At 38.3% G+C, this 27,841-nt stretch overlaps 1 protein-coding gene across 8 annotated transcripts in view; it reads left to right on the forward strand.

Moving 5' to 3' along the window:
- The window catches only part of STRBP (spermatid perinuclear RNA binding protein), a 136,925-nt gene that overhangs the window by 63,788 nt on the left and 45,296 nt on the right, over positions 1–27,841 (forward strand). For all 8 annotated transcript variants that reach the window (XR_003432508.1, XR_003432509.1, XM_027104924.1 and 5 more), the window contains exons 2-4: positions 16,407–16,575; positions 19,779–19,999; positions 24,881–25,046. Coding sequence is in view for 6 of the 8 variants with exons in the window: in XM_027104924.1 (XP_026960725.1) it covers positions 16,573–16,575; positions 19,779–19,999; positions 24,881–25,046 (390 nt within the window). In the remaining 2 variants the exon portion in view is untranslated. The remainder of the gene's footprint in view (positions 1–16,406; positions 16,576–19,778; positions 20,000–24,880; positions 25,047–27,841) is intronic.

A 27,841-nucleotide genomic window follows, 5' to 3' on the forward strand; every position in this document is an offset into this window, starting at 1 on the left:
AGAAGGCAGTTAATAGGTACTGAGGCACATATAGTTCAGGTGCTACTTCATGTTTAATTGTGATTTAAAGGACTAGATCTTTTAAAGATCACTGTGCAAAATTAAATATATACCTGCTCTTTGATTTGCTTGTGGACACGGTGATATGAATCGTAAAGATGCTGGAGACCCAACCCAAGTTCTAGGGATAGCTCTGCCAATGTGTGATCAGAGATAAATGATTTAACATCTTTGTATATTTGTGCTTTCACATTTTAAAAGTTTAAAAATGAAATTTATACCATTCTGTTTTTTACTACTTTTCAGGGCTGTTGTAAGCAATGAATGTGATGCTATATGAGAAAATATTTTGAGAAATTCATTTGAGTTTCTCCTTTGTGCCAGGTATTCTATGTTTGCAAAACAAAAAGTAAGCAAAAGCTGTCATATGGCAATAGTAAATCCTATGGAGAGAACAGGGTCAGAGGTGTGCTGGAGGAGGGCGTGCTGTTTTATATAGGGTAATCAGGGATGGGCTTATGATAAGGTGACATTTGAGCAGACGCTTGAAGAAGTAAGAGGAGTTATGTGGATGTCAGGGGTAAACTAGCTAGGTTCCAAGGGTGCGGAATTGTGTGCCTTGTTTGAGAAATAGCAAGATACCAGTGTGGGTGGAACACAGTGTGTGAGGAGGGGAGTGATGGGGGATGAGGCCAAGAAGTTAATGGGAATCAGATTATTGGAGATTTATAGGCCATTATGAGGTGTTTACTCAGAGACCAGAAGCATTGGAAGGTTCTGAGCAGAGGAATGACATGACCTAATGTTTTTTAAATTTTAATTTTATATTGGGATATAGTTGATTTACAATGTTGTGTTAGTTTCAGGTGTACAGCAAAGTGATTTAGTTTTATTAATACATATATATCTATTCTTTTTCAGATTCTTTTCCCATATAGGTTATTATAAAGTATTGAGTAGAGTTCCCTGTGCTATACAGTAGGTCCTTGTTGACTAATTTTTTAAAAAAATATTTTATTTATTTGGTTGCGCCAGGCCTTAGTTGCGGCCAGTGGGCTCATTAGTTGTGGCTTGCTGGCTCCCTACTTGTGTCATGGGAACTCTCAGTTGCAGCATGCATGTGGAATCTAGTTCCCTGACCAGGGATTGAACCCGGGCCCCCTGCATTGGGAGCGTGGAGTCTCAACCACTGTGCCACCAGGGAAGTCCCTGATTTTCTATTTTATATATAGTAGTGTGTATATGTTAATCTCAACTCCTAATTTTTCCCTCCCCCCCCAACCATTCCCCTTTGGTAACCATAAGTTTTTCTATGTCTGTGAGTCTGTTTATATTTTGTGAATATGTTCATTTGTATCATTTTTTAGATTCCACAATATAAGTGATATCATATGATATTTATCTTTCTGTGTCTGACTTCACTTAGTATGATAATCTCTGGGTCCATCCATGTTGCTGCAAATGACATTATTTCATTCTTTTTTATGGCTGAGTAATTTTCCATTGTATATATGTACCCCATCTTCTTTATCCATCTGTCTATTGGTGGATATTTAGGTTGCTTTCATGTCTTGGCAGTGACATGACATAATTTAAATTTTAAAGGGAACACTGGTTACTCTTGCTGAGAATAAACTCTAGGTGGGGAAGCAAGAGAACAAGGTAAAAGTGAAGGATTTGGTGATGGATCAGATGTGGATGTGAGAAGAAGAGAGGTGTCAAGGATGACTCCCCAGGTTTTTGGCATGAGCTGCTGTAGGATGGGGTATTTGCCTTCTTTTGAGAGAGGGAAGACTGGGAGTGAGTAGCAAATCTCGTTTTAGTTTTGTTTTTTTGAGGGAGGAGGTCACGAGTTGGTCTGGGACATATTAAGTTTAAGATGTTTATTAGACATCTAGGTGGGTATGTTGATTGTGTACTTGAATGTGAGTCTGAAACTCAGGGTGATATAAATTTGGGAGTCCTCAGTGTACACATGGAATTTAAAGCATCAAGCCTGGATGATATTGCTAAGGGAGTGTGTGTAGAATAGTAAAGAGATTAAGAGTGAGGTGTGTGTCCAGAGGCACTCCAGCATTTAGGTTGTGGATATAAGAAAGAAGGGAGATGGCAGAGTAATTTATGAAGTAGGGGGAGAGCAAAGAGGGTAGTGTACTGGATGGGAGCCAAGGGAAGTAAAATGGTTAAGCAGGGAGCAGTCAGCTGTGTCAGCTCTTGCTGAGAAGTTGACTAAAATGAGGGCCGAGAATCGTTCACAGCATTGAACTCCATGGAAGTCCTATGGGACTTGACAAGAGCTGTTTCGGTGGAGCATTGGGGTGAGAGGCTGATTGGGGTGAATTTAAGAGAGAATGGGAGGAGAGGAAATGGAAACCAGAAGTGTGAACTCAAAGAATTATGCCTTAAGAGAGGCAGAGAGTCCGGCCGTGGGGAGGCAAGAGGTCAAGGAAAGTTATTCAAGAGAGTGGAGGGGGGTGATTACAGGAGTGATATTCTTGAGGGGATAGGATCTAGAGGATTTGAGTGGAAAGATTTCCATTAGATAGGAATAGGGACAGTTCATTTGTAAAACAGGAAAGAAGGAAGAATATATGGGAAAAGATGCAGCAACGTTGATATTTTGCATGAAATAGGAAGCAGGAGGATGACCAGTTGAATGCGAGGATATGGGAAGAAAATACAGATGTGATGAGACAAGAGAAGATGTGAAATAATCATTAGGAAAGTGGGAAGTGAATGAATATTTGTTTTTTTTAATGGGGCTCCTTGGGCGTTGCAGGTGTTTAGCATCCCAGGGTACCCAATGCCAGGATTACCCACCTAGTCATTGTGACAACCAGCAAACTTTACCTCACGTTTTTAAATCCCCCAGGGTTGCAGTACCACCCCTGTTTGGGAACTGTTGATTATTGGGCCTTTTGAAGTTAAATCATGAATTTAGAAAAAGAACTGGGACTTCCCTGGTGGTCCAGTGGTTAAGACTTCGCCTTCCAATGCAGAGGGTATGGGTTTGATCCCTTGTCAGGGAGCTAAGCTCCCACATGCCTCTCGGCCAAAAAACCAAAACATAAAACAGAAGCAATTCTGTAACAAATTCAATAAGGACTTTAAAAATGGTCCACATCAAAAAAAAAAAAACACCTTAAAAAAAAAAAAAGAACCAATTAGCACTATTGTGTGATTTCCCCCTCACCCCCCTGCCACATTCCAGGGTTACTGGTGGGGTATAGTTAAGAGTCTTGGGTATGATCAGGGTTGGGGTTTTGCCAGGGTAGGATAACAAAGGAAATTGCTGGTGAAAATCAGTGGTAGATGATGGATTGTGTAATTTCAGTTGGATAAGGACAGAAGTGAGGGCATGCAAAGGGTGAGGGACTCTGAAAGGTGGTTGGGTTAGTAGATTATGGGTCCTGGTGGGGAGTGGGTACCTCGGGTAGGAAAGGAGATGAGAACATTGGAGGAAAAGAATACAAGGATTTTAGAAGGATCATCTATGTGGTTCTGGAAATTACTAAGAATTATGCCAGGAATTAGAGATGAACTAAGTACTAAAGTCCGTCCTGAAGGAGTAGAAGGAAGTTTGGGGGATTAATCTAAGATGGGTGAAATAAGGCAAATAAACAGTGGAAATTGTGCTTATGGAAGAAGAGTCAGAAATTGCCTGTAAGTCACTATGATGATGACAGCTGTGGAAATATATGGGAAGAGACAGTGACATTTCAGATGGAGCCTTCTTGGGTTCTACAGTTAATGGCACTCTCTAAGGAAAGAGAAATCTAGGGTTGAATTCAGATTTTTATTGAGCCTCTCCTGAGTGCAGGGCACTGTAGGTGCTGTGGAGATAAAGATAAGTAATTTCATTAAGGAGCTTGTGATAAAAATAACTAAAACTGAGTAATAGAAATGTCATAAAGGAAGTTGAAAAAGGACTGGATGGCTCAAAGAAAGAAGAAATTTATATTAACCTCAAGTATTAGGTAAGACTTCCTGGAAGGGTAGATTTGAGATGGACATTTGATGAATAGAACAAGGGCAAATCATAGTGGAGTAGAGGTTGCAGTCCAGGTAAGGGAAGGGTTTAACTTGGAGCTTAGCGGTAGCACATTGTATGGTATTCTGGGGAAGATTCATTATTCTCTTTTTGGCTGGAACTACAGTGATGAGAGAAATGACAGGGACAGAATTGAATACGTGTTGTATTATGGAGGGCCTTGGTGACACCTAGTATTTGAGTGGAATGCCAGTTAAGCTATTGAGTAGTCAATGAAAGTTTTTTTAAAATTTTATTTATTACTTTATTTTATTTCAATTAATTAATTAATTTGCACTGGTCTTAGTTGCAGCAGGTGGGCTCCTTAGTTGTGGCACTCAGGCTTAGTTGCGGCATTCATGTGGGATCTAGTTACCTGACCAGGGGTCGAACCCAGGCCCCCTGCATTGGGAGCACGGAGTCTTAACCCCTGCGCCACCTGGGAAGTCCCCATCATTGAAGGTTTTGAAGGGGAGCTTGATGTTCTCAAAGTAAAATTTTCCCCAAAGATGGGCTGAAGTGGGATAGAATAGTTTAGGAGAAGATAGATTCCTGTAAATAGTAAAACATGGCAAAACTATTCACAGTAGTATACAAGACTTCTATATCTTTGAGTTATAAACATCTTTAGTAGTAAAACAAAGACTGAAACTCAGGATTTCCATTCTCATGCTGTATCCCTTTTCCTGTTTTGAATTCAGAGAGTTTGCCTCATTTATGTTTTCTTTACATGGCTCTCAGAACAGCACAGTCTTCGTTTTCCTGGTATCTCTCAGGCACTTCTCTGGCTAGTTGTGCCTCTTTTTCCTGTTCGTTGGTGCACCTACTCCCTTGGTGATCTTGTGGCTTTGCATACTACCTATATGCTGAAAAGTACCAAATTTATAACCTAATCCAGATCTCTCTTCTAAACTATAGGTTCATATGCTATAGTTGCCTACTTGTATATCTAATAATTATCTCCAGCTCAACATGACCAAACCTGAATTCCTGTTCTTAATCCCCAAACCGCCTCTCCCTGCACCTTCCCTAACTCAGTTGCTCAGGCCAAAAACCTTGAAGTCAATCTTGACGCCTCCACCTCGCTCCCACTCCACATCCATTCTACTAGGAGGACATGCCATCTTTCCCTTCAGAATGTATCTATTCTCTGATTGCTAAACTTTCTTAGTGGTCTCCTTCCTTCTACCCTTGCCCTCTCTACGATGTATTTCAACATAGCAAGCATAGTGATCTTTTAAAAACATGAGTCAGATATTGTCAGTGCTCTGCTCAAAACCCTCTAAGGGTTCCGTGTCTCACTCAGAGTAAAAGCCATAGTCCTTAAGATGACTAGAAGGACCTCCTGTTTTAGGAATTGACAAACGGTGGCCCCTGGACCACATTTGGATCCATTGCCTGTTTTTTGTTTTGTTTTTTTTTAAATTTTTTTATTTTGCGGTTTGCGGGCCTCTCACCGCTGTGACCCCTCCCGCTGTGGAGCACAGGCTCCGGACGCACAGGCTCCGCAGCCATGGCTCATGGACCCAGCCGCTCCGCAGCACGTGGGATCCTCCCAGACCGGGGCACGAACCCGCGTCCCCCGCATCGGCAGGTGGACTTTAAACCACTGTGCCACCAGGGAAGACCCATTGCCTGTTTTTGTGTGACCTGTGGGCTAAGAATGATTTTTACATTTTTAAATGGTTAAAAAAAAAAAAACCTGATACTTTGTGACATGAACATCATATGAAGTTGAAATTTCAGTGCCCATAAATAAAGTTGTATTGGAATACAGCCACACCCATTTGTTTGCACACTGTGTTATGGCTACATTTGCACTACAAAGGCAGCGTTGAGTAGTAGAGACCTTATGGCTCAAAAGCCTAAAGTACTTTTTATCTGGTCCTTTAAAGAAAAAGTTTGCCAACCTCTGCCCTGTATGATGTGGTTCCTCACTCCCGCCCTCAGTCCTCATTGCCCTTCTCTCCCCACCCAGCCTACTCCAGCCGTCCAGCCACAGTGGCCTCCTGTGCCTCTATCTAACCAGGCACAGTCTTCGTCCCCTGCCAGGAATGCTCGTTCCTGAGATCTCTGCATGGCTCACTCCCTCACCCCATCAAGGTTTGCTCAGGCATCACCTTCTCCATGAGGACTGACCATCTATTTAAAATCGCACCCTCCTCTGTATAGTACCTGCACGTACGTGTGCTGTCCCCTGCTCTTTCTTTTCCATAGCACCTCACACCTTCTCACATACTGTTTAAATTACTTGTTTTTACATTTACTGTTTTTTGGTTGTTTCCCCAACTCTGGACTTAAACACAAGAGCAGGGCTTTTTGTCTGTTTTGTTCACTGATGCATCCTAAGTGCCTAGAACAGTGGCTGGCTTATTGTAGGTTCTCAATAAAGACTTGTTGAGATGCACTAAATTTTGGTTCTTTAACCAAATGAGTTGTCTAACTGGTGGATAGAGTTCTTTCACTTCTGTCACTATTCCATCAGGAATGGGGAAGGGCTAGTGTGTGTGCTTTCAGTGAGGAGATGTGGTTTCCTGTCACCACTTCCTTGGATTGGTTACTTGATAACATCTTTTTCATCCTGCTCACTGACAGTAAGTGTTCAGAAAGCATTCTGATTGACCTAGCCGGCTTGTACAGTGCATTTTATGTTAGCGCTGCAGCCGTTGTGCCATCCTTGTTTAAATTGTTTAATTGAGCAGGGACCTTTTGGCCTGAGCCCAGTGTTGCAAGGCTTCAAGTGATGTGGTGGGATTGAGCTTTTCCATCATTATAGGTGTTTTGGGGTAGGGATGAAGAGCTGGATTTTTGGAGTAGGTATAAGTAATTTAAAGGTTTTTCAGTTTAGCATTCCCCTAGTGCCGTTTTAATATAGAAAATAAAAGGAAATTTTCTGAGGAAAGTACGGAAATTCAGTATTCTTTTCACATTAGTATTGTACAGAAACTGAATGCCACCACGTAGGGAAAGTTTAGTTTATTTGAAGGGATTTGGAGGAAGTATTGAATTTATATGTATTTGCTCTTCTCTTAATGTATCTGAATTGGTTCATTTTCATATGCCCTGTGCTATCAAGCACAGTACCAAGTTACAGAACAGGCAATTAGTAAGTATCTATTTACTGGTAAATCTCTTTATCTTAAAGTAATCCTCTTTGGCGTATCAGTGAGGTATCTTTTTCTAATTTTATTTGCCCATCTGTAATATAGTGGACATGTGATTGTTCTTTTGTAATGGAGAAGTAGAGCCTGGATATTTGATTTTCACATAGCTCCTCTGGAGAGGTTGCAGATGTTAGTATTAGCAAAATTTAAAGTTTTCTATTCAGTTATTATTTTGAGAGTAAATAATTTCTTGGATTCTATGTCACACTGTTTACAAGACATTATTTGGAATTTTTCAAGAAAGTAGGTATATTTAAATATTTTTTGCCTTAATTTTTAATATTTTCTCCTAATTGCATTTCAGAAAAATTCCTAAATATTTGACTAAATTTTATAGTTTGAATATAGAAAGCATCGTCATTCTCCAGTTTTGAGATTTCATACATTACAAAAACCTAGCTTTGTGGGCTGGGTAGCCTGACATCTAAAGCTTTCACCTTTAAAGGTTAGTTAAAAAGGACATACAACGCCACCAAAAATATGATCCATGAAAGAAAAATTTGATAAGCTGGGATTCATTAAAACTAAAAACTTCTGTTTTATGAAAGACACTCTTTTTTATTTATTTATTTATTTATTTTATTTATTTTTTTGCGGTACATGGGCCTCTCACTGTTGTGGCCTCTCCCGTTGCGGAGCACAGGCTCCGGACGTGCAGGCTCAGTGGCCATGGCTCACGGGCCCAGCCGCTCCACGGCATGTGGGATCTTCCTGGACCGGGGCACGAACCCGCGTCCCCTGCATCGGCAGGTGGACCCCCAACCACTGCGCCACCAGGGAAGCCCGAAAGACACTCTTAAGAGGATGAGAAGACAAGTACCAGACTGGGAGAAAATCTTCGCAAAACACATATCAGATAAAGGACTGGTATCCAAAATATACAAAGAAGTCATAAAATTAAACAGACAACCCAATTAAAAAAGGGCAGAAGACCTGAACAGACACCTCACTAAAGAAGGTATACACATGGCAAATAAGCATATGAAAAGATGCTCAACATCATACGTCATCAAGGAATTTCAATTTCAGATGATAGTGAGATACCATTACACACCTATTAGAATGGCTGAAGACCCAAACTTGGACAGCACCAAATGCTGATGAGGATGTGGAGCAGCAGGAACTCTCATTCTTTCCTGGTGGGAATGCAAAATGGTACAGCTACTTTGGATGAAAGACAGTCTGGAAGTTTCTTACAAAACTAAACATAGTTTCACCATATGATCCTGTGGTCATACTCCTTGGTATTTACCCAAATGGGTTGAAAACCTGCACACGAATGTTTACAGCAGCTTTATTCATAATTGCCAAAACTTGATAGGTGAATGGATAAACAAACTGTGGTATATCCAGACAGTGGAATATTTTTCAGTGATAAAAAGAAATGACATGGAGGAATCTTTTTTTAAAAATATTTATTTAATTTATGGCTGCGTTGGGTCTTTGTTGCTGTGCGCAGGCTTTCTCTGGTTGTGGTGAGCGGGGGCTACTCCTCGTTGCAGTGCGCAGGTTTCTCATTGCGGTGGCTTCTCTTGTTGCTGAGCATGGGCTCTAGGCACGTGGGCTCCAGTAGTTGTGGCACGTGGGCTCTAGAGCGCGGGCTCTAGATCGCAGGCTCAGTAGTTGTGGTGCACGAGCTTAGTTGCCCTGCGGCATCTTCCTGGACCAGGGCTCGAACCCGTGTCCCCTGCCTTTGGCAGGCAGATTCTTAACCACTGCTCCACCAAGGAAGTCCCGGCATGGAGGAATCTTAAGTGCATATTGCTTAGTGAAAAGACTACATACTGTATGATTTCAACTATGTGACATTTGGAAGAGGGAGGGTCAAATAGGTGGAGCCTGGGATTTTTAGGGCAGTGAAACTGTTCTGGATGATTCTGTAATGGTGGGTGCATGTCATAATCCTTTTGTCAAGACTCAGAGAAGGTATAACACAAAGAATGGACCCTGATGTAAACTGTGGTCTTTAGTTAATAATATTGTATTAACATTGGTTCATTAGTTGTAACAAATGTACCACACTAATGCAAGATGTTAATAATAGGGGAAACTGTGTGTGTGTTAGGAAGAAGTGGTATATGGGATTCTTCTATTTCCCACTCAATCTTTCTGTAAACCTAAGGCTGCTCTAAAAAAACAATGTCTATTAATTGAAAAAAATAGTAGTTAATAAAAAAAGTGATACACAGGCACACACATGCCCATATGTACACACTCCACCCTCTGCATACAACTACTCTTACTTAATAAGTAGAACACAGCTAATGTTTTTCTGAGCTCTGTTTTTCAGAGAAATATATATCTGATATATATATCAGAGAACGTATATCTGATATATAAGCAAAACATTTTATTTGATACTTGAGGTTTTTTTCCCTTCTGAAGCCATATATTGAGCATATACTATATGCCAAATACTTTTAAGTATTTTTAACAACCTGTCTCATTTAGTTTGAAGTAAATACTGTTCACCTCATTGCACAGGTGAGGAAGCTCTGGCTAAGAGAAGTGAAGTGGCAACGAAGTTGGTAGTTGAATCTAGACCTGACTCCAAAGCCGGTGTCCTATATGGCCTTTGTAATTCACATAGACATATTTGTTGAAAGAGCTAAAGTTTATCCACTAACATAAGTGTAAGTGCCTTTAGAGCAAAAATATTATGGAAAGGGATTGCCTTGGTTTGAATCTTAGCTCTGGTATGTACTTTTGCTTTGTGATTTTAATTAGATTATATTGTCTCTTTATGCTCTAGCTTCCTTATATGTTAAGTGGAGATATTAAGATTGTTGTGGGACTTCCCTGGTGGTCCAGTGGTTACGAATCTACCTTCCAATGCAGGGGACTCGGGTTCAGTCCCTTGTTGGGGAACTAAGATCCCACATGCCACAGGACATCTAAGCCCGTGCACCACAGCTACTGAGCCTGTGCGCTCTGGAGCCCACGCACCACAACCTGCATGCTGCAATGAAGATCCCGCGTGCCGCAACTGGGACCCGATGCAGCCAAATAAATTAAAAAAAAAAGATTGTTGTGAGGATTAAATGAATTAATATATCAAAAGCTCTTAGAACAGTGCCTGGTACAGAATGTGAGTCCCATAACTGTTAGCTGTTAATTAGTAGTGGAATATTTTCTCACTGTATAGGTTAAGGAAACTGAGACCCAAGGAAATTAAGTGATTTTGAGTCACATAACTTTCTAAGGTCACAGAGCTATTAAATGGTGAAGTTGAGTCTTTTTTAAAATTTCAAGGCCAGAATTTTATCCACTAAGTTAATCACTTTTTTAGAGAGAAACTCTTTAAAAATGTGTTGCAGTTTCTATCAGCTCACAGTCTACCAAATATAACTTTTTTTTTTTTTCAGTCAGATATAGTAGGGAAAAATCATTGGGCTATGACTTAGGTTTTGGACCACGCTTTGTCCCTGATTAGTTGTGTGACTTCTTGAATATCTCTGATTGTAGTTCACTTTAAACTGAGGGGTAGGTGGAATTGGACCAGATGATTTCTAAGTTCCTTTTACAGCATCGACAGATTATGATTCTGAGATGATATCATGAATTATTGCACTATGCTATAATACCCTGAAGTTCCCAGAGCTGCTTTTTTAAAAAAAAATTTAATTTTTTATACAATTTTAAAAGGCTACACTCCATTTACAGTTATTACAAAATATTGGCTATATTCCCCGTGTTGTACAGTACATCCTTGTGGCCTATCTTATACCCAATAGTTTGTAACTTATACCCAATAGTTTGTATCTCCTACTCCCCCACCACTGTTTTGTCCCCCCACCCCCTGCCAGTAACCACTAGTTTATTCTCTGTATCTGTGAGTCTGCTTCTTTTTGTGTTGTGTTCACTAGTTTGTTGTATTTTTTAGATTCCACATATAAGTGATATCATACAGTATTTGTCTTTCTCTTTCTGACTTATTTCACTTAGCATAATGCCCTCTAAGTCCATCCATGTTGCAACAAAGGGCAAAATTTTGTTCTTTTTTATGGCTGAGTAGTAGTCCATTGTATTGGGTTGGCCAAAAAGTTCCTTCGATTTTTAAGTAAAAATAAAAGACACATTTTTCACTTTCACCAAGAACTTTATTGAACAACATATTCACCATTTCGTTCCACTACCTTCTGCCATTTTTCAGGCAAATTCATAATTCCATCTTCCCAAAAATTTCGTATTTTTTTTTTTTTAATTTTGTATTTTTGAGCAAAGAACTGTTCCAGGTGCCTTTTATCGTCTTCCAGGGAATTGAAATTTTTTTCCATTAAGAGAATTTTGTGAAGACCAAAATAAATGGAAATCCGAAGATTCAATGTCTGATGGGTATGGTAGATGAATCAGAACTTCCCAGCCAAACAGTAACAGTTTTTGCCTGGTCATGAAAGAAACATGCAGTCTTGTGTTATCCTGATGGAAGATTATGCGTTTTCTGTTGACTAATTCTGGACACTTTTCGTCAAGTGCCGCTTTCAGTTGGTCTAATTGGGAGCAGTACTTGTTGGAATTAATCATTTGGTTTTCCAGAAGGAGCTCATAATAGAGGACTCCCTTCCATATACACAACATCGCCTTCTTTGGTGTGGTTGGTGGTGGTTCATCTCACTTGCCCCATGATCTCTTCCATTCCACATTATTGTACAGTATCCACTTTTCATCACCCATCACATTTGTTTTAAAAACGGAACGTTTTCATTATGTTTAAGTAGAGAATTGCTGCAGAAATACGGTCAAGAAGGTTTTTTTCGCTTAACCTATGTGGAACCCAAACATCAAAGTGATGAGCATAACCAAGCTGGTGCAAATGATTTTCAGCGCTTGATTTGGGTACTTTGAGTATGTCCGCTATCTCCCATGTGGTATAATGTTCACTGTTCTCAAGTATTGTTTCGATTTGATCACTATCAACTTCAACTGGTCTACCTGACCGTGGAGCATCGTCCAGCAAGAAATCTCCAGCACGAAACTTTGCAAACCACTCTGACACGTTTGATCAGTCACAGCACCTTTTCCATACAGTGCACAAATCTTTTTTCTTTTTTGCGTTTCAGTGCGTTTTTACCTTTCTTGAAATAATAAAGCATAATATGCTAAAAATGTTGCTTTTTTCTTCCATCTTCAGTATTAAAATGGCTACACAAAATTCACCCATTTTGATAAGTCTTTATTTAAAACTCCAAGTGTTTTTAATTTTTTAAATTATTTATTTATTGGCTGCGTTGGGTCTTCACTGCTGCGTGTGGGCTTTCTCTAGTTGTGGAGAGCGGGGGCTACTCTTTGTTGCAGTGCATGAGCTTCTCAGAGTGTAGTCTCAGTAGTTGTGGCACACAGGCTTAGTTGTTCTACGGCATGTGGGATCCTCTGGGACCAGGGCTCAAACCTGTGTCTCCTTAAGTCTTTTTTTAAATGCAAGCTGATGTGACAGCTGTCGCATACAATCTAACAAAATTGTTTTGAATGAAGTTAAAGACAACTAAGTGCTACTAGAGCCGTCTTATGGGAAAAAACCAGACGAACCTTTTGGCCAGCCGAGTACATATATACCACATCTTCTTTATCCATTCATCTGTTGGTGGACACTTACGTTGCTTCCATATCTTGGCAATTGTAAATAATTCTGCTATGAACATTCGGGTGTGTGTATCTTTTCGAATTAGTGTTTTTGGGTTTTTTTAGATGTATTCCCAGGACTGGAATTGCTGGGTCATAAGGTAGTTCTATTTTTAGTTTTTTGAGAAACCTTTACACTGTTTTCCACAGTGGCTGCACCAGTTTACATTCCCTCCAACAGTGTTTGAGGGGTCCCTTTTCTCCACGTCCTCGCCAACATTTGTTATTTGTGTTCTTTGTTATGATAGCCATTCTGACAGGTGTGAGATGATATCTCATTGTGGTTTTGATTTGCATTTCACTGATGATTAGCTCTGTTGAGCATCTTTTCATGTGCCTGTTGGCCATCTGCATTTCCTCTTTAGAAAAATGTCTATTCATTTCTTCTGCCGCTTTTAAATTGGGTTGTTTATTTGATATTGAGTTGTGTGAGCCATTTACATATGTTGGTTATTAACACCTTATCCATCATATGGTTTGCAAATATTCTCTCCCATTCAGTAGGTTGTCTTTTCGTTTGGTCGATGGTCTCCTTTGCTATGCAAAAGCTTTTAAGTTTAACTAGGTCCCATTTGTTTATTTTTGCTTTTATTTCCTTTACTTCAGAAGACGGATCCAAAAAAACATTGCTGCAATTTATGTCAAAGAGCGTTCTGCCTATGTTTTCCTCTAGGAGTTTTATAGTATCCAGTCTTATATACAGGTCTTTAATCCATTTTGAGTTTATTTTTGTGTATGGTGTTAGAGAATGTTCTAATTTTATTGTTTTACATGCAGCTGTCCAGTTTTCCCAGCACCACTTACTGAAGAGACTGTCTTTTCTCCATTGAATATTCTTGCCTCCTTTGTCATACATTAGCTGACCATAAGTGCGTGGGTTTATTTCTGGGCTGTCTACCCTGTTCCATTGATCTATGCGTCTGTTTTTGTGGCAGTACCATACTGTTTTGATTACTGTAGCTTTGTAGCATAGTCGGAAGCCAGGGAACTTGATTCTTCCAGCTCTGTTCTTTCTCAAGATTGTTTTGGCTATTCGGGGTCTTTTGTGTTTCCATACAAATTAAAAAATTTTTTGTTCTGTGGAAAATGCCATTGGTAATTTGATAGGAATTGTATTGAGTCTGTAGATTGCCTTGGGTAGTATGGCCATTTTAATAGTATTGATTCTTCCAATCCAAGAACATGGTATATCTTTCTGTTTGTGTCATCTTCAGTTTCTGTCATCAGTGTCTTGTAGTTCTCAGAGTACAGGTCTTTTGCCTTCTTAGGTAGATTTATTCCTAGGTATTTTATTCTTTTTGATGTGACGGTAAATGGGGTTGTTTCCTTAATTTCTCTTTTTGTTACTTCATTGTTAGTGTATAGGAATGCAACAGATTTCCGTATTAATTTTGTATCCTGCAACTTTACCAAATTCACTGATGAGCTTTAGTAGTTTTCTGGTGATATGTTTAGGGGTTTCCATATATAGTATCATGTCATCTGCAAACAGGGACGGTTTTACTTCCTTTCCAGTTTGGATTTCTTTTATTTCTTTTTATTCACTGATTGCTGTGGCTAGGACTTCCAAAACTATGTTGAATAAAAGCGGCAAGAATGAGCCCAGAGCTTCTTGATGTATAGGTAGGGTGGTTACTCTCCATACTGATGACTGAAAAGTGCTATTGGTGATCCACTGTTTCTCCACTACATCAGCTTTTACTTAACATTCTTCCCTCTTTTTCTGCTTTCAGTCAACTTTCTTAATATGTTTGACTTATTGGTTTTACCTTTTTATAGCGAGCAGCTTGTGGACTTTGTTTTCAGTTCTCACCTGTGAGCAGTTTAGTTCAGTTCTCATCAGTGCAGCAATCTTTGGCTGCAGGATTCACAGCTAAGTACTGAATGGTTGAATCTTCTAGAATGGAGTAGGGTTGGGAATGGGAAGTGCCAAAGACTCTAAATTGTATAGTGCGATCTTTATACAAAAGGTATAATTTTAGTGACAGGAGGATCTTTGAGATATCTCTTACCATGGGATCATGTTTTAGTTTGTTTCTTAGCTTTGTTATATAAAAGGACCTTATGAATTGCAGCATTATGTGTTCCCTCCTTACCTTGATTTGATATGTGTAGTAATCAACGTAAGTTCTATCTATTCGTTGTTACATAATTTTAAAAAAATCAATCTTCACTAGCTTATTTCAGGTGGATTTTGTTAAGTCAGAGTCAGGGAAGTTGGTTATTATAAGATATGAATAGTGTTGCATGTAGGTCACAACTGAGTATCATTTGACTGTAAATGTGGGTCTGTTTTTTCATTTGTAGTATTGGGGAGAGTTAAATGTCACCTTTAACTTTCCTGGTCCCAAGAATTCAAAAAGGATTTTTTTCTTTAAGAGAGCAACTGATAGGAAATAATTGTAGATAGAAGTAAAAGGGGGGGGCTTCCCTGGTGGCGCAGTGGTTGAGAGTCCACCTGCCGATGCAGGGGACACAGGTTCGTGCCCTGGTCCGGGAAGATCCCACATGCCGCGGAGCGGCTAGGCCCGTGAGCCATGGCCGCTGAGCCTGTGCGTCCGGAGCCTGTGCTCCACAACGGGAAAGGCCACAACAGTGAGAGGCCCGCATACTGCAAAAAAATAAATAAATAAAAGTAAAAGGGGGTTTCATTATTTAAGGGAGAATTTAAAGGAAAGATATTGAGATGAAGAGGGAGCTCTTTCTTTGTGGGTGTTTACATATCCTGTGGTGTGTGTTACTCCTGATAACCATGTAAGGCATATGTTCTATTTTAATGGTCTCTCTCTAGTTTTTTTGTTTTTTTACCACTGGGCTTATATAAGGACTTCAGTGCTCAGAAAAGCTTATTTTTTACCTTATCTGGAATAAAATCTTATAAAAGTGGAACAAAGGGGTAATAGAATGGTGTTTAGGCCTCTGGGCAGAAATATACTGTGGGATTCTGGTGAGAGTCATTCATGGGTAATGAAATCAGGATTTAGTGAATATTCAGGAGTCTGGCATAACAGTGCATATAGGTTGAGAGGGAAGTAGGGTCTCTTGGGGGTTAGGGGAGCAGAGCCAAAAAAGCATTCTGAATTTTAGGCCTAAAATGATTAAAGATGAAACGTGGTTCCAACATTTGCTGTAAATCTGATGGCAGTATCAAATGGAAAAGCTTCATGGTTACAATCAACAGTGTTATATTTTCAGGTGTCTTATCTACTTTTCAGATAGGTCTGACTAATGCCAGTTTCTATTGAAAATCTCATGGTTAATTGCAACATTTTTGCCACCAGTAGTAGTATTACTTTTTCTGGTTGTACTTCTTTAATGAATCTCTGTCTGTTAATGTATTCATCTCATTGAGTGCAAGTCAGCCAGCTGCCACATTATGGCTACCAGGAGGGTTATTTTTCTGGCCATATCACTTAGGCTCTTGGGCCCACGCCTTCAAAGGATGTATTAGCTTTTTGTTTAAAATGAAGTAATTTTCCTCTATAAAGATTGTTTCATTTTTGTCAATAACACGTTTATGGGTTCCACACTCTGATATGAAACTAATTCTAAATAAGCATTTTTGAAAAGTTGTTTTTCTTTTTCTTTTGCAGGTGTATTCTAGAGAACAAGTCTTCAAACACCTTTGCCGTATTGACTCTGAGCTGTCAGGGGACTCAGGCTTATGAGGAGGTACTGTCACAGAAAACAGTGTCTAGTGAAGACGACAAGAAAGAGGGAAAAGGATCGGAAGAAGAAGCTAAAATACTGTAGAAAACCATGGTAGGTTATTATTTATGTTTCCTTAATTTAGTTACCAAAGATCTCAGTCGCTTGAAGTTGAAACCGTTAACAGTGAGGGCAAGTGAAAAAAAGTGGTGGTAATTTTTTGCTCCAGTGTATCAGCTAAAGATGGCATTCTACTATTTAAGCAAAGCAAATGAGTTCAGATTTATTACGAGCCCTTTAAACCACAAGATGGAGCCCCATGAGCCTGCAGGCCGTAAATTATTAAATACAAAGGAGGGAATGCTCATAAATAATATTTTCTAATAAAACTGGCATTAGCAAACTGATACAAATGGCTAAGGTGACCTTGAACTTGAAATTATGTAATTTTTCTCTAGCTTTCTACCTGAAATTCAGGTTTTTTCCCATGGAAATTAAAAATCCTGAACCAGTCCTTTAAGTAATGATATGAAGGGTTTGGAGTTTATAAAATGTGTGAGTATTTAACTCAAAAAGACACCTTTTTTCACATGCTTTTAATTTTAAAATAATAGGGTCAGGTGTTGAGTGTATTGAGGGCACTGAACTGAATATCATGGAAACCTTGCTTTTTGTGGAAAGTTAATACTTAAATTGAATTTGAGATGTTAGATGAGGTCATAACATCTGGTCCCTAACTTTTTAATTGGTAAAATGTGCTGAATATTTTTCTCCTCATGTTTTGGTTCTGGAGGATGCTGTGTGAATTTTTCCATAAGTGAGAAAAGGCTTTAAAAAGATGTTGTAAGTGAGGGAAAAAGCACAAAAATATTAATCATCAGTATGTTTGAAATATGTTGTTTAGCAAGTCTGATGGTATTTCTTTAAATGACATTTGATTTTTAAAAAATTTGTTTTAGAGGTTATAACTTAGTTGACTTACTCTTTAAAGAAGGAATTCTACTAATATTTTAGTTCTGGATGGTGGGGAAAAAATGTTAACTTGGGATTTTCTCTGTCATTTACGTTTATGGTGAGATGTGAAAAATGACACTGTAACTTGTGTTTCTTCCCATATAAATTATTTGCCTTTTCAGCTTATTTATCTACTATAGTCTTGATATTCTTCGAACTTAAAGAAATGTTTTATATGTGTTACTTGCCATAGTTGATGAAAATTCCTTTCCTAGTTTATTCATCTTAAATGTAGCTTTAGATGTCTGGTGTAGAAATTTTGTGTTTACGTAGTTTAATTGGTCAGTAGGTGTTTTCCAGTTTTGCCTTAGATCTCAGGTTTGAAAGAGAACTTTGTTTCTGCATAGTTCTTCCAATTAATTTTTTAATACTTAAAATCAATGTGGAGCTTATTTGGGTAAATAAGGTAGCTTTTTTTTTGGGGCGTGGTAATACCATTCATTCAGTTCTTTCATCACTGTTTCATGATGCTTGTCCTATCACATCCAGTAGATTCTTGGGTTTAACATTGGCAGTCTTATGTTTTTTGTGAGAGAAAGGCCAAAGGTTTGTGTTAGGTAGCAGTATGTAATTTTCCTAAGGTGTGGCCAGTGTGTAGGACTGAGTAACTTAATTTAGTAACTTAGTAACTCATCATAAAACAGAGAAAATCTCAAGTTAACAATTTTTCCCCCACCATCGAGAACTAAAATATTAGTGGAATTTTTTCTTTAAAGAGCAAGTTAACTATCAATAAGTTATAATCCCTAGAACAACCTAGCATCTCCAATTTGTTACATGGCTCTTTTGTTTTCTTGTTAACTTATTTTGGGATATATAAGTAAATCTCATGAAGTGGTTAAAAAGTTTTTTTCTTTGTAGCAAAAGACTTCTCCAGTTGGAAAACTGGTCATGGACTTTGAGAGCAAGAAAGAAATCTAGACAGAGATTGGCTTTTGTCTAGAAAAAAGGAAAGCTTCATGATTGATTTTAGTAACTTTTATTATGTAATAATTGAGGGTTTCAAAGGATTACTTACCTTTTTAGTTATAGCTTCATTTTGTAGGGGACAATGATACTGTAGTATTAATTTACTAGTGTCCAAATTAATCTGATTTTAAAACATTGACATTCAAACAAAAACAAAAAAGACTGATAAAGCATTGCAAATATATTAATTTGCAGTAAAGACTTTAAAACAAAATATTTCCTGTCTGCTAGCACATAATTTCATGTAAGTTAGGGCACTGTAGCCACCCTTTAAGTCAAATACTTTTGGCTTTATGGAAACTCACCAAGTTTTCCTTGTTCATTTTGCTCTGTACTGGTACAAGTGTCTTTATGGTATCTGTAAATTTGGAAATATTCAAAGGTTTTTGGATGTGTGACTCATGAGTGTGAAGGATCTACTCTATTAAATTTTCATGAAATTCATTCTGTTTCTAGGCTGTAATCTGTTCCACTGATTTCTGGGCCAGCATGTCATTTTAATTATTGCTTTTAACATTTTTGATATTTTAGCATAATGGTACCACCCATCCACCTTTGTAGAATAGTTCTTGATACACTCATGACTTCCCTCCCCCCACCCAAAATGAGCTTTAAAATTATTTTTGTTGAGTATTAAAATCTATCTTGAGGGGATTTTGATTGAGAATGTGAATACATTTGTAAATTAGTTTGGAAAATTAATTCTTTTACAATATGTATTTTCCCCATTCTGGAATTTGGAATATCTCCTACTAATCTATTTAAAAAATTAAAGCTGCACACCAAAGTTTGAATGCCAAATAATAAATAATATTCTAATGTGGTCCATAGTTTTACTATCTTGTTCACATATAACTTTGTATTATGTGTTATTACTATGTTACAAAATCTCAATTTTTCTAGATGCAGAAGTGTCCAGGAGTTTGGAAAGGAGTGACTGGGTATCATGAGTCACCCACATGCATTTCTAGATACTCTGTCGAAGCTAGGAAGTATCTTGTTTCTTGTAGATGATGTGTGATATGGATGACCTTTTTTGACGTGGTATTGAAAACACATAGATTGAGCTAAAATGTGGCATATACATAATACTGAATGTAACTTGGGTGAACTCTTCCAAAATATGAATGAAAGATCTCTAATTTTCTGGTGTGGAGTTTGGCAGGATGGGGTTTTACTTCCTTTCTTGAGCAGTTTTTCATTGCCTCAGTGTTAACTGTTTCACAGCAGTTTGACAATTAATGCTATGACTTGACTTAAATATATTTGTAAGTCATCCTTTTCAGGTAACATTTCTTTTATTGAAGTAATAGTTTCCTTTCACCTTCTGACAGAGATCTATTAGATCTTTTGCCAATGATGATCGCCATGTTATGGTGAAACATTCAACAATTTATCCGTCTCCGGAGGAACTTGAAGCTGTTCAGAATATGGTGTCTACTGTTGAGTGTGCTCTTAAACATGTCTCGGATTGGCTGGATGAAACAAATAAAGGCACAAAAGCAGAGGGTGAGACAGAAGTGAAGAAGGATGAGGCTGTAGACTCCTATTCCAAGTGAGTGTGACCTGACATTTGTGGTGCTGTCCTGTAATGCCCAGGGTCCCGTCCCACTGGGTTACATTTGCTGTTTGGTGTTCTTTGGGTTCTCTCATTTATATGACTGTAAACAAGGAAGTAAATGTTTGTGGAATTTTTCTGAGTTAAATTTGCAGGGAAAGCAAGAAAGGAATAATGATTAGACCAGAAAAAGAAGATAGACCTGTTCAGGATGCCTTTCGAGGGAGCAAGCACCAAGCCCTTTTAAAAAAAACTTCTCTTTTTTGGAGGTTATGCTATGTCATCTTTTTCATGTGTTGGTTTAGCCTCCTAAATTCAGAAATAAATAGTAGTGTTTTTGGTCTCTGGGAAAATCATAGAATGTCATTTTTGTCAGGTATTTAAAAATCCTGGTGTAGAAGAGAGAGTGCAGGAGAATATACTGTAAAGGTTTTTATGACTGTATCTGCCTTGTTGATTTCCAGGATCCAGTACAGTATCTTGCATATAGTAAATGCTCATTGGGTATTTGTGGAATGAATGAAGGCCTAATGGGAGCCAGACCCTTCAACAATTATAGCACAGTATTCCCAGTGCTGCAACAACAGTAAGAGATTAATGAGATGAAGCTGAATGATAACTAGGAAACTTTTTATGCCTTGCTAAACTTAGAGTTATTGTTTTGAGCAATGTCACTATGATTGGAATAATTGTATGGTTTACTTCAAAAAATGTAGCTCATTTGACTCTATTGTATTAATAGGATTAAGAACATTACTTTGGCTGCAACTGGTAAATTGAGGATAGAAGTTACAGAATTTTTTCTCAGGCTTTCAATTCTAAATCTGTGATAAGTAGTTAATAGTGGGAAGGTAGTAATAAATTGATATCTTTAACTGAGTGATAGTGTAACCTTTCCATCTTCAGATGAAAGAAAATCAGTATCAGTTTTTAGCTGAAGAATGTATTTTCTTGACTTTGTTAGCTTTTTACAGGTAATATATACATTGTATCTAGTCAGGGACGTGTCAGCTAGAAGTTTCTTGGCAGTAATTCACTTTTTCTTGCATATGATGGCTTTAAAAAAGATACTGTCAAATTTGGGGGTTCTTGGTAATTAGTAGTATCATCCAGTAATCTAGCCCATTCCCAGTGCAAGTTAAGTCCCAGTCCCTGTGCAGGTGAAATCGTCGTGCATTCCTTATTTATTGATTGACTGATTGGCCACGCTGTGTGGTTTTCATGGTCTTAGTTCGTGGACCAGGGATTGAACTCCAGCCATGGCAGTGAACATGCTGAGTCCTAACCACTGGACCGCCAGTGAGTTACCACATTACATATTTAAATTGCACGTTGGAATGTGTTTATACCCTTTTAAAAACTTTTTTTTTATTGTGGTAAAATACATATAAAATATGCTATTTTTACTATTTCTAAGTGGAGTTTTATTTTTCAGTGAAGTTCAGGCCTTCTAAATACATCTTCTGTTTGCTGTCAAGGCTGAGCAGACCTTTGGAAAGTGCTCCAGTAGACTTCTGCTTAACGGGATCAGGTCACTGAGTATTCAAGGTTTTTAAAAGATAACATACTCCGTGCTTTGTTTGGATCTTTAAATAGAGTGCTCTGTGTGCAGGCTATCAATTGTCTCTGTAAAGTGTTTCCAGTTTGTGGAACATTCCGGGGTTGAGCACTTGTGTATGGTTCTTCCCATGTGGTAGAACTCAAGGAGTGCAGAACGATCGTGTCCTTAGAACAGAGGCGTCCAAGGACAGAGGTGTGTTCTGGTCATAGATACGTATTATGCTCCTGGAGTATGCTAAGCACTACAGAGGGCATAGAGATGGGGAAAGCTAGCTTATATTTACTAAGCACCTCCTATTGCCAGAGACTGGTAGGCAGCTTTAACCTGTGTGCTGTTACCTTACCTCTTTGCAAGCTGACTCACAAGTCAAATAAATTGAATAAGTTTACACTATTTGTATTTTAGGAATATTAGCTTAATTTTAATTAGTTCCCTGTATCTGGGTCACTTGCGTTATAATACGTCATATTCAAATTCATTATTAAAATTCAGAACTGAATTAGGACTTAGTTTCTCTGCTCAGTCATGCTGTCTTGTACATGATAAGACCAAGTATATCATAATTATGATATGGAATTTAATAAGCAAGCTAATAATGGCTAGTTAAGAATGTCTGCCATTTATTGAGTGCCAATTACTGTACCAGATTACTTTTCACATTATTTTACAACAAACCTGCTAGTCTCTATTATTGTTATCCCCCTTCTCCACCCCCATTTTACTTAAGAGATTTCCACTACTTATGAAAAAACAGGAACTCAGAATCATTAACAAACTTTAACTTGCTTAAGGTCAGTGAATGAGTGTGTGGTGGAGTCAGGATTCACATTCAAGTCTGTCGGACTCCCGATCCAGTTTTCTTAGCATCTTTACTTCACGTATCTGTGACAAAAATGTGAAAATACAGAGCAGGGAGAGACTATATGCTGGTTCGGGGGATCAGAAAAAACTTTATGAGGGAGGTAGCGTTTGCAGTAGGTCCAGAGGATGAGTAGGGTTTTGTCAGGCAGTGGAAGTGGAAGAAGAAATAAATCTCAGCAAAGATCTAGGTATGAGAAAATATAGGGACTGTTTAAGGAATATTGAGCTATTAATATATGCCAGGCTCTGGGCTAAGTTCATTACTTACACTAATTAAATGACATTCTCAGTACCACTCTGAGGAAGGTATTATTTCTTTTCTACAAATGAGAAGGCAGGCTCAAAAGAGTCAAGTAATTTGTAATTTGTCCAATGTCACACAGTAAGTGGCAGAGCTGGGATTCGAAGCAGGAAGTCATGCTGTCTCCTCAATTGCCTCCCAATATGCTCATGTCTAAGTGTTCAGTGGAATACCAGGAAAATAACAGGCAGAGTTCCATCCATGTGGTGCTTTTGGAAGACTGTTCTGGTTGCAACATACTGTGTACATACAGTAGCTGAGATAGATGGTAGGGGTTAGTTTTAGTAAGGCCAGTGGAGAGGAAGTTATTGAGGTGGTCTAGGTAAGAGGTAGTAAGAGCCTGAAAATAAGCTAGTTTGAAGGCAGGGGTTTGAGGGTGATTACAGAGGGGCAATTAAAAAACTGTTACTAGATTTGGGAGAATGAGAAGATGAAAGAACAGGGATATAGAAGAAAAAAGAATCAAAGATGAGACTCTGTTCTTTTTTTTTTTGCGGTACACGGGCCTCTCACTGTTGTGGCCTCTCCCGTTGCGGAGCACAGGCTCCGGACGCGCAGGCTCAGCGGCCATGGCTCACGGGCCTAGCCGCTCTGCGGCATGTGGGATCTTCCTGGACCGGGGCACGAACCTGTGTCCCCTGCATCGGCAGGCGGACTGTCTACCACTGCGCCACCAGGGAAGCCCTAGACTCTATTCTTAATATCAAATAATTCCATACTTGGTTCACTTCCTTCAAAATGCTTTTTCTTTCTTTCTATACTTGTACCACCCTTATAGTTTTTCATTGATTTAACGTTTACTGAATCTCTAAGGAGTGTCAGGCACTGAGCCGTGGCTGGGTTATTTATAACTTCCTGTCTTGTTTCCACTGCCACAATTTACTTCTGTCCCTTCTCCTTTCTCTAGTTCATTCCCCACTCTGCTGACTTGGGCCCAACTCTGCTGATTCTTTGCCTCCAGCTAGAATGACCTTTTTTTCTATTTAACCAAATCACGACTCTGCTGAAGTCACACTTGCAGGTTGCCTTGCTTGACCTCTCTAATTTTGACCTCTCTCTTTTCTGAAATTGGGAAGCAGCTGTAATTATATAAAGAACTTGAGTGTTATGGTCAGACCAACTTGAGTTTGAATCTCGGCTTTGCCATTTTACTCTCTCTGTGAACTTGAGCAATTAATCACTTTTTCTGAGATTCGCATTCCTTGTCTTTCAAATACAGGGCTCTCTTTGTAAGGTTTAATGAGATCTGTGGCACTCAGTTTATTCTCAGATGTCACCTTTCTCTTCCCTTTGAAGCAGGTTTTAAACAGCTTTTGTACTTAGTCTGCAGTGTGAGCCTCAGGAGCTGGAGAGTTTGGAGCTCCTTTAGTATGTTTTCCATACTCAAACAGTTGCTTGCTTGTTGAATGACCGCTCAGTTTAGTTACATTTTCACTTGTGATTGAGGGAAATGAACCAATAAGAAACTTTTGGTATTAAAATCAAGGATAGATGTTAACAGTATTCTTACACACCATTCATGACTTGATGTTCTTTGAATGTTTGTTCTTTTAGCTACCACTGGATATGGAATGCCTGTGTTGGCAGATCATCTTTGGGTTCCTCAGCTCTTTACTTTTATCACATTATTCTCCTTTCCCCAGAAACTTTTATGGATTCCTAGAATGCTACAGCTAGAAGGGATGAGCTAAGGCTTATCTAGTGGATAGCCATTTTACAGTTACATATACTGAGCCAGCAGGCACCACTAGGAGTAGAGCTCAGGTCTTTTAATTTCCACCCTGATGTTCCTTCTTAGTATACCATGGTGTTCATGTTTCTCACAATTCTTTAATTACTTAATTAAAAGACAGAAGGAGGAAGTTAGAAAAATTGAAAAGATATTTAAGGGGATACAGTATTTTTGGATTTTCCTAAGCAATACAGATTTAATAAAGTATTGAAAGATCTGTAGTCTGAAATATTCTCCCTATTGATTCCTTGTGGTAGATAGTTTATGAGCCTTAAATCTGAGATGTACTTTTGCAGAATTTTGGATATTTGGATTTATGTTCTCCCTTATCAATTCATATGGTTAGCCAGAAAGCCAAGTGATGATGAAGTTATAGTTTGGGAAATAGGTTGTGAAAGTAATCATTCAGACTTTTATTTTTAGGGATCAAGGTGGTCGGACATTATGTGGTGTAATGAGGATTGGCCTGGTTGCAAAAGGCTTGCTGATTAAAGATGATATGGACTTGGAGCTGGTTTTAATGTGCAAAGACAAACCCACAGAGACCCTGTTAAATACAGTCAAAGATAATCTTCCTATTCAGATTCAGGTGAGTACAGTTTAATTGTACCTCTAGGAGAATTTGTAAAAAGGTAAAAATAGGCCGTGACCTTGATAAATTTAATAAGAAATTGGTAATAGTAAAGGGTAGGTACAGACAAGTGGAATTGCTACTCTGGGTCAGTGACTCATCCATCACATCTAAGGCAAACTTCTGGTGATTAGTATTAAGGATATATTTACCAAATTAAGATGGCTCTTAAAGTACGGTCTTAAATTTTTCAGATGTGTCTTGCTGACAGTCTTCATGTTTTCCAGACTAGGCCTCTCAGCATTATAAAACTCTTAGAAAGGTTGGTATAATGCAGAAAAGAATTGAAAGATCAAAAAGAGCCTAGACAACTGGAGACTTCCATAGATGATAATTTTTTAAATTGAAGACTGTTAATTTAACTTCACTCATTCATTCTGTTAATGGAAAGTCGCTATTAATTCCTTGTTTCCAAACCTTTTTCACATTGGGATGCATTTAGACAATTTTAATGTTGTCATGCTTCCTGGAGGATGCTGCTGGAGGCTGAGGGCTCCTCAGGGCTGAAGTCAACCGGTTCATCTGGGGCTGTGGTCACCTTAGGACCTGCTCTGCCAGCCTGCTCCAAGGGCTAGTTGCATCACTAATTGGGAAGCAATGATCACCTTTCAATTTCAGATGTGTTATCTGTGGTATAATTAGATTATAGCTTTTTGATGATTTCATATTAGTTAGTCTTTACATCCATGTCACATAAATAGATACGAGTATACAAGGTCAAACTGTTGAGTTGTTGAATGCTCTCTTTTTTTGTTGTTGGTTTCCTGTATTTGTATTTCTTCTAAAGAGACTTTTTCCCCCCAAGTAATATGAATTCTAAATTTGTTTTTATTAGCGTTGTTACTGGATCATTTTCTTTCATATTCACCAACTGATCTTCAAAACCATCTTCCTGATTTTTTAATCTACTGTTCCTGACACTCAAATTTGTGTTACTTGTTGACACATTCTCCTGTATTAACTTCTGGAGCACTGTTTTATTTTATCATTTTTAGATCTTAAGGTTTTCTAAGTGACTGAACAAACATTTGGCTTTTCCATTTTCAATTCTGATTGAAGAAAGGTTTCTGTTCTTTCAAGGGTTAAATTCATTTCTTTTAAAAAATTATTTTAAATCCTTATGTGATCATTTGGGGAGGGAGAGTGGTAAGCAACATGGAGTACAATAAAGCTTTAAGAAATGGAAAGCTCAGTAACGGTTTTCTGAATAACTATACTTTTTGTTATCAGAATGTTAACAAAATTCATCTTTTTTCCATTATTTTTTATATTGTTTTAAAATTTAATCTTTATTTCTGCTTTTATTGTAGTGAACATTGTTACTCTTAGATTTATGCTAAAGCAGTGATCAAAGGGTTGGACATAGAGGCTTTTCCAACCATCTCACCCCCTTTTCTGTTCCACTTAGTGCGTCCTGTTTATGAGAGTGGTCATATTTTCAGGTATGTCAGGATGGAAAAAGGGTTGAGAACCATTTGCACTAAGAAACTGAAGTTCTTATCCTGACGATCTGTCGTATTTCTTGAGTATTGAAGATAGAGAAGATTGGAGCTTCAGTTGCATTAATAGAACTTTCTCTGTGTAGATCACAACTGTGTGAACTCTGCATTTTCTCTCCTGAGTGAGGGTCTTTATTTCTGGGCACCACAGTTTTAAAATGTTCTTGTCGAGCTAGCAGGTGTTCAAGGGAGGGACCCAGGAGAGAGTGTGGGCTGTGTAAACTGTTTCAAAGTTGAAGAGAGGAGGGCTTTTTAGCCTAGAGAAGCCGAAAAAAGACACAAATATCTTTAGATCTTGAAGAGCTTCTTGGAAAAGGTAAAGGTGGCCTGAACTCTTAAGACCAGTGGTGGACATTATAAGAAACAACAGAAATTAACACAGCATTGTGAAGCAATTATACTCCAATAAAGATGTATTAAAAAAATTTTTTTTTTTAAACTGCTGAAAAAAAAAAAAGAAACATATTTGAATTTACCATAGCCAATAGAGTAATCCGGCAGTGAAACCGGCTGCTTTGTGTGATGGTTAGATCCATGACCATAGGTGTTTGGGTAAAGGTACCCAAATAAAATGGTGGGTATGTAATTGTACACCCATTTTATATTAAATTGTATACATGTACACACATATATACACCCACATATATACACATAAGCACAGACATAGTTTTATTACTAATAATATTTCAGAAAATCATTTTAAATGTGATTTTTACCTTTAAAAATCACTACCTCCCCTTTGTTTTCTTGGTGTTTATTTGGAAAACCAGTCTCTGATATGATATGATCTTATTTTCTTGTGAATTAAAAATCTTTTTCCTGAGTACTTATTATAGCAAAACTTTCAGTTATCAAAGTAGCTTAATTAATTGGGGTTGTACCTTACCTTTTCTCTACATACTCTTTTCTAGGGTGATTTTAGTACTTCCTTGAGCAAGGGAGAAGGATGACCAAAACCAGAATCACTTAGAATTAGTCTAGCCCAAAACTCATACCATATGTTTATTACTTTGGATGTGTCTTATGGTGATCTGCATGTATAATTTTTTTTTAAGACATATACATGAGACCTATTTTTTATTTTTTAAAATTTTATCGTTTAAAATATTTTATCTATCTATCTATCTATCTGGCTGTGTCGGGTGTTAGTGTGGTGTGCGGGCTCTTCATTGTGTCACGTGGGCTTCTCTCTAGTTGTGGCGCATGGGCTCAGTAGTTGCAGCACGTGGACTCTCTAGTGGCTGTGGGCTCTCT

The sequence above is a fragment of the Aethalodelphis obliquidens genome, unplaced genomic scaffold (genome assembly GCF_003676395.1).
Source record: "Aethalodelphis obliquidens isolate GAN/ISIS:26980383/991018 unplaced genomic scaffold, ASM367639v1 scaffold7, whole genome shotgun sequence".
Taxonomy (NCBI): Eukaryota; Metazoa; Chordata; class Mammalia; order Artiodactyla; family Delphinidae; genus Aethalodelphis; species Aethalodelphis obliquidens.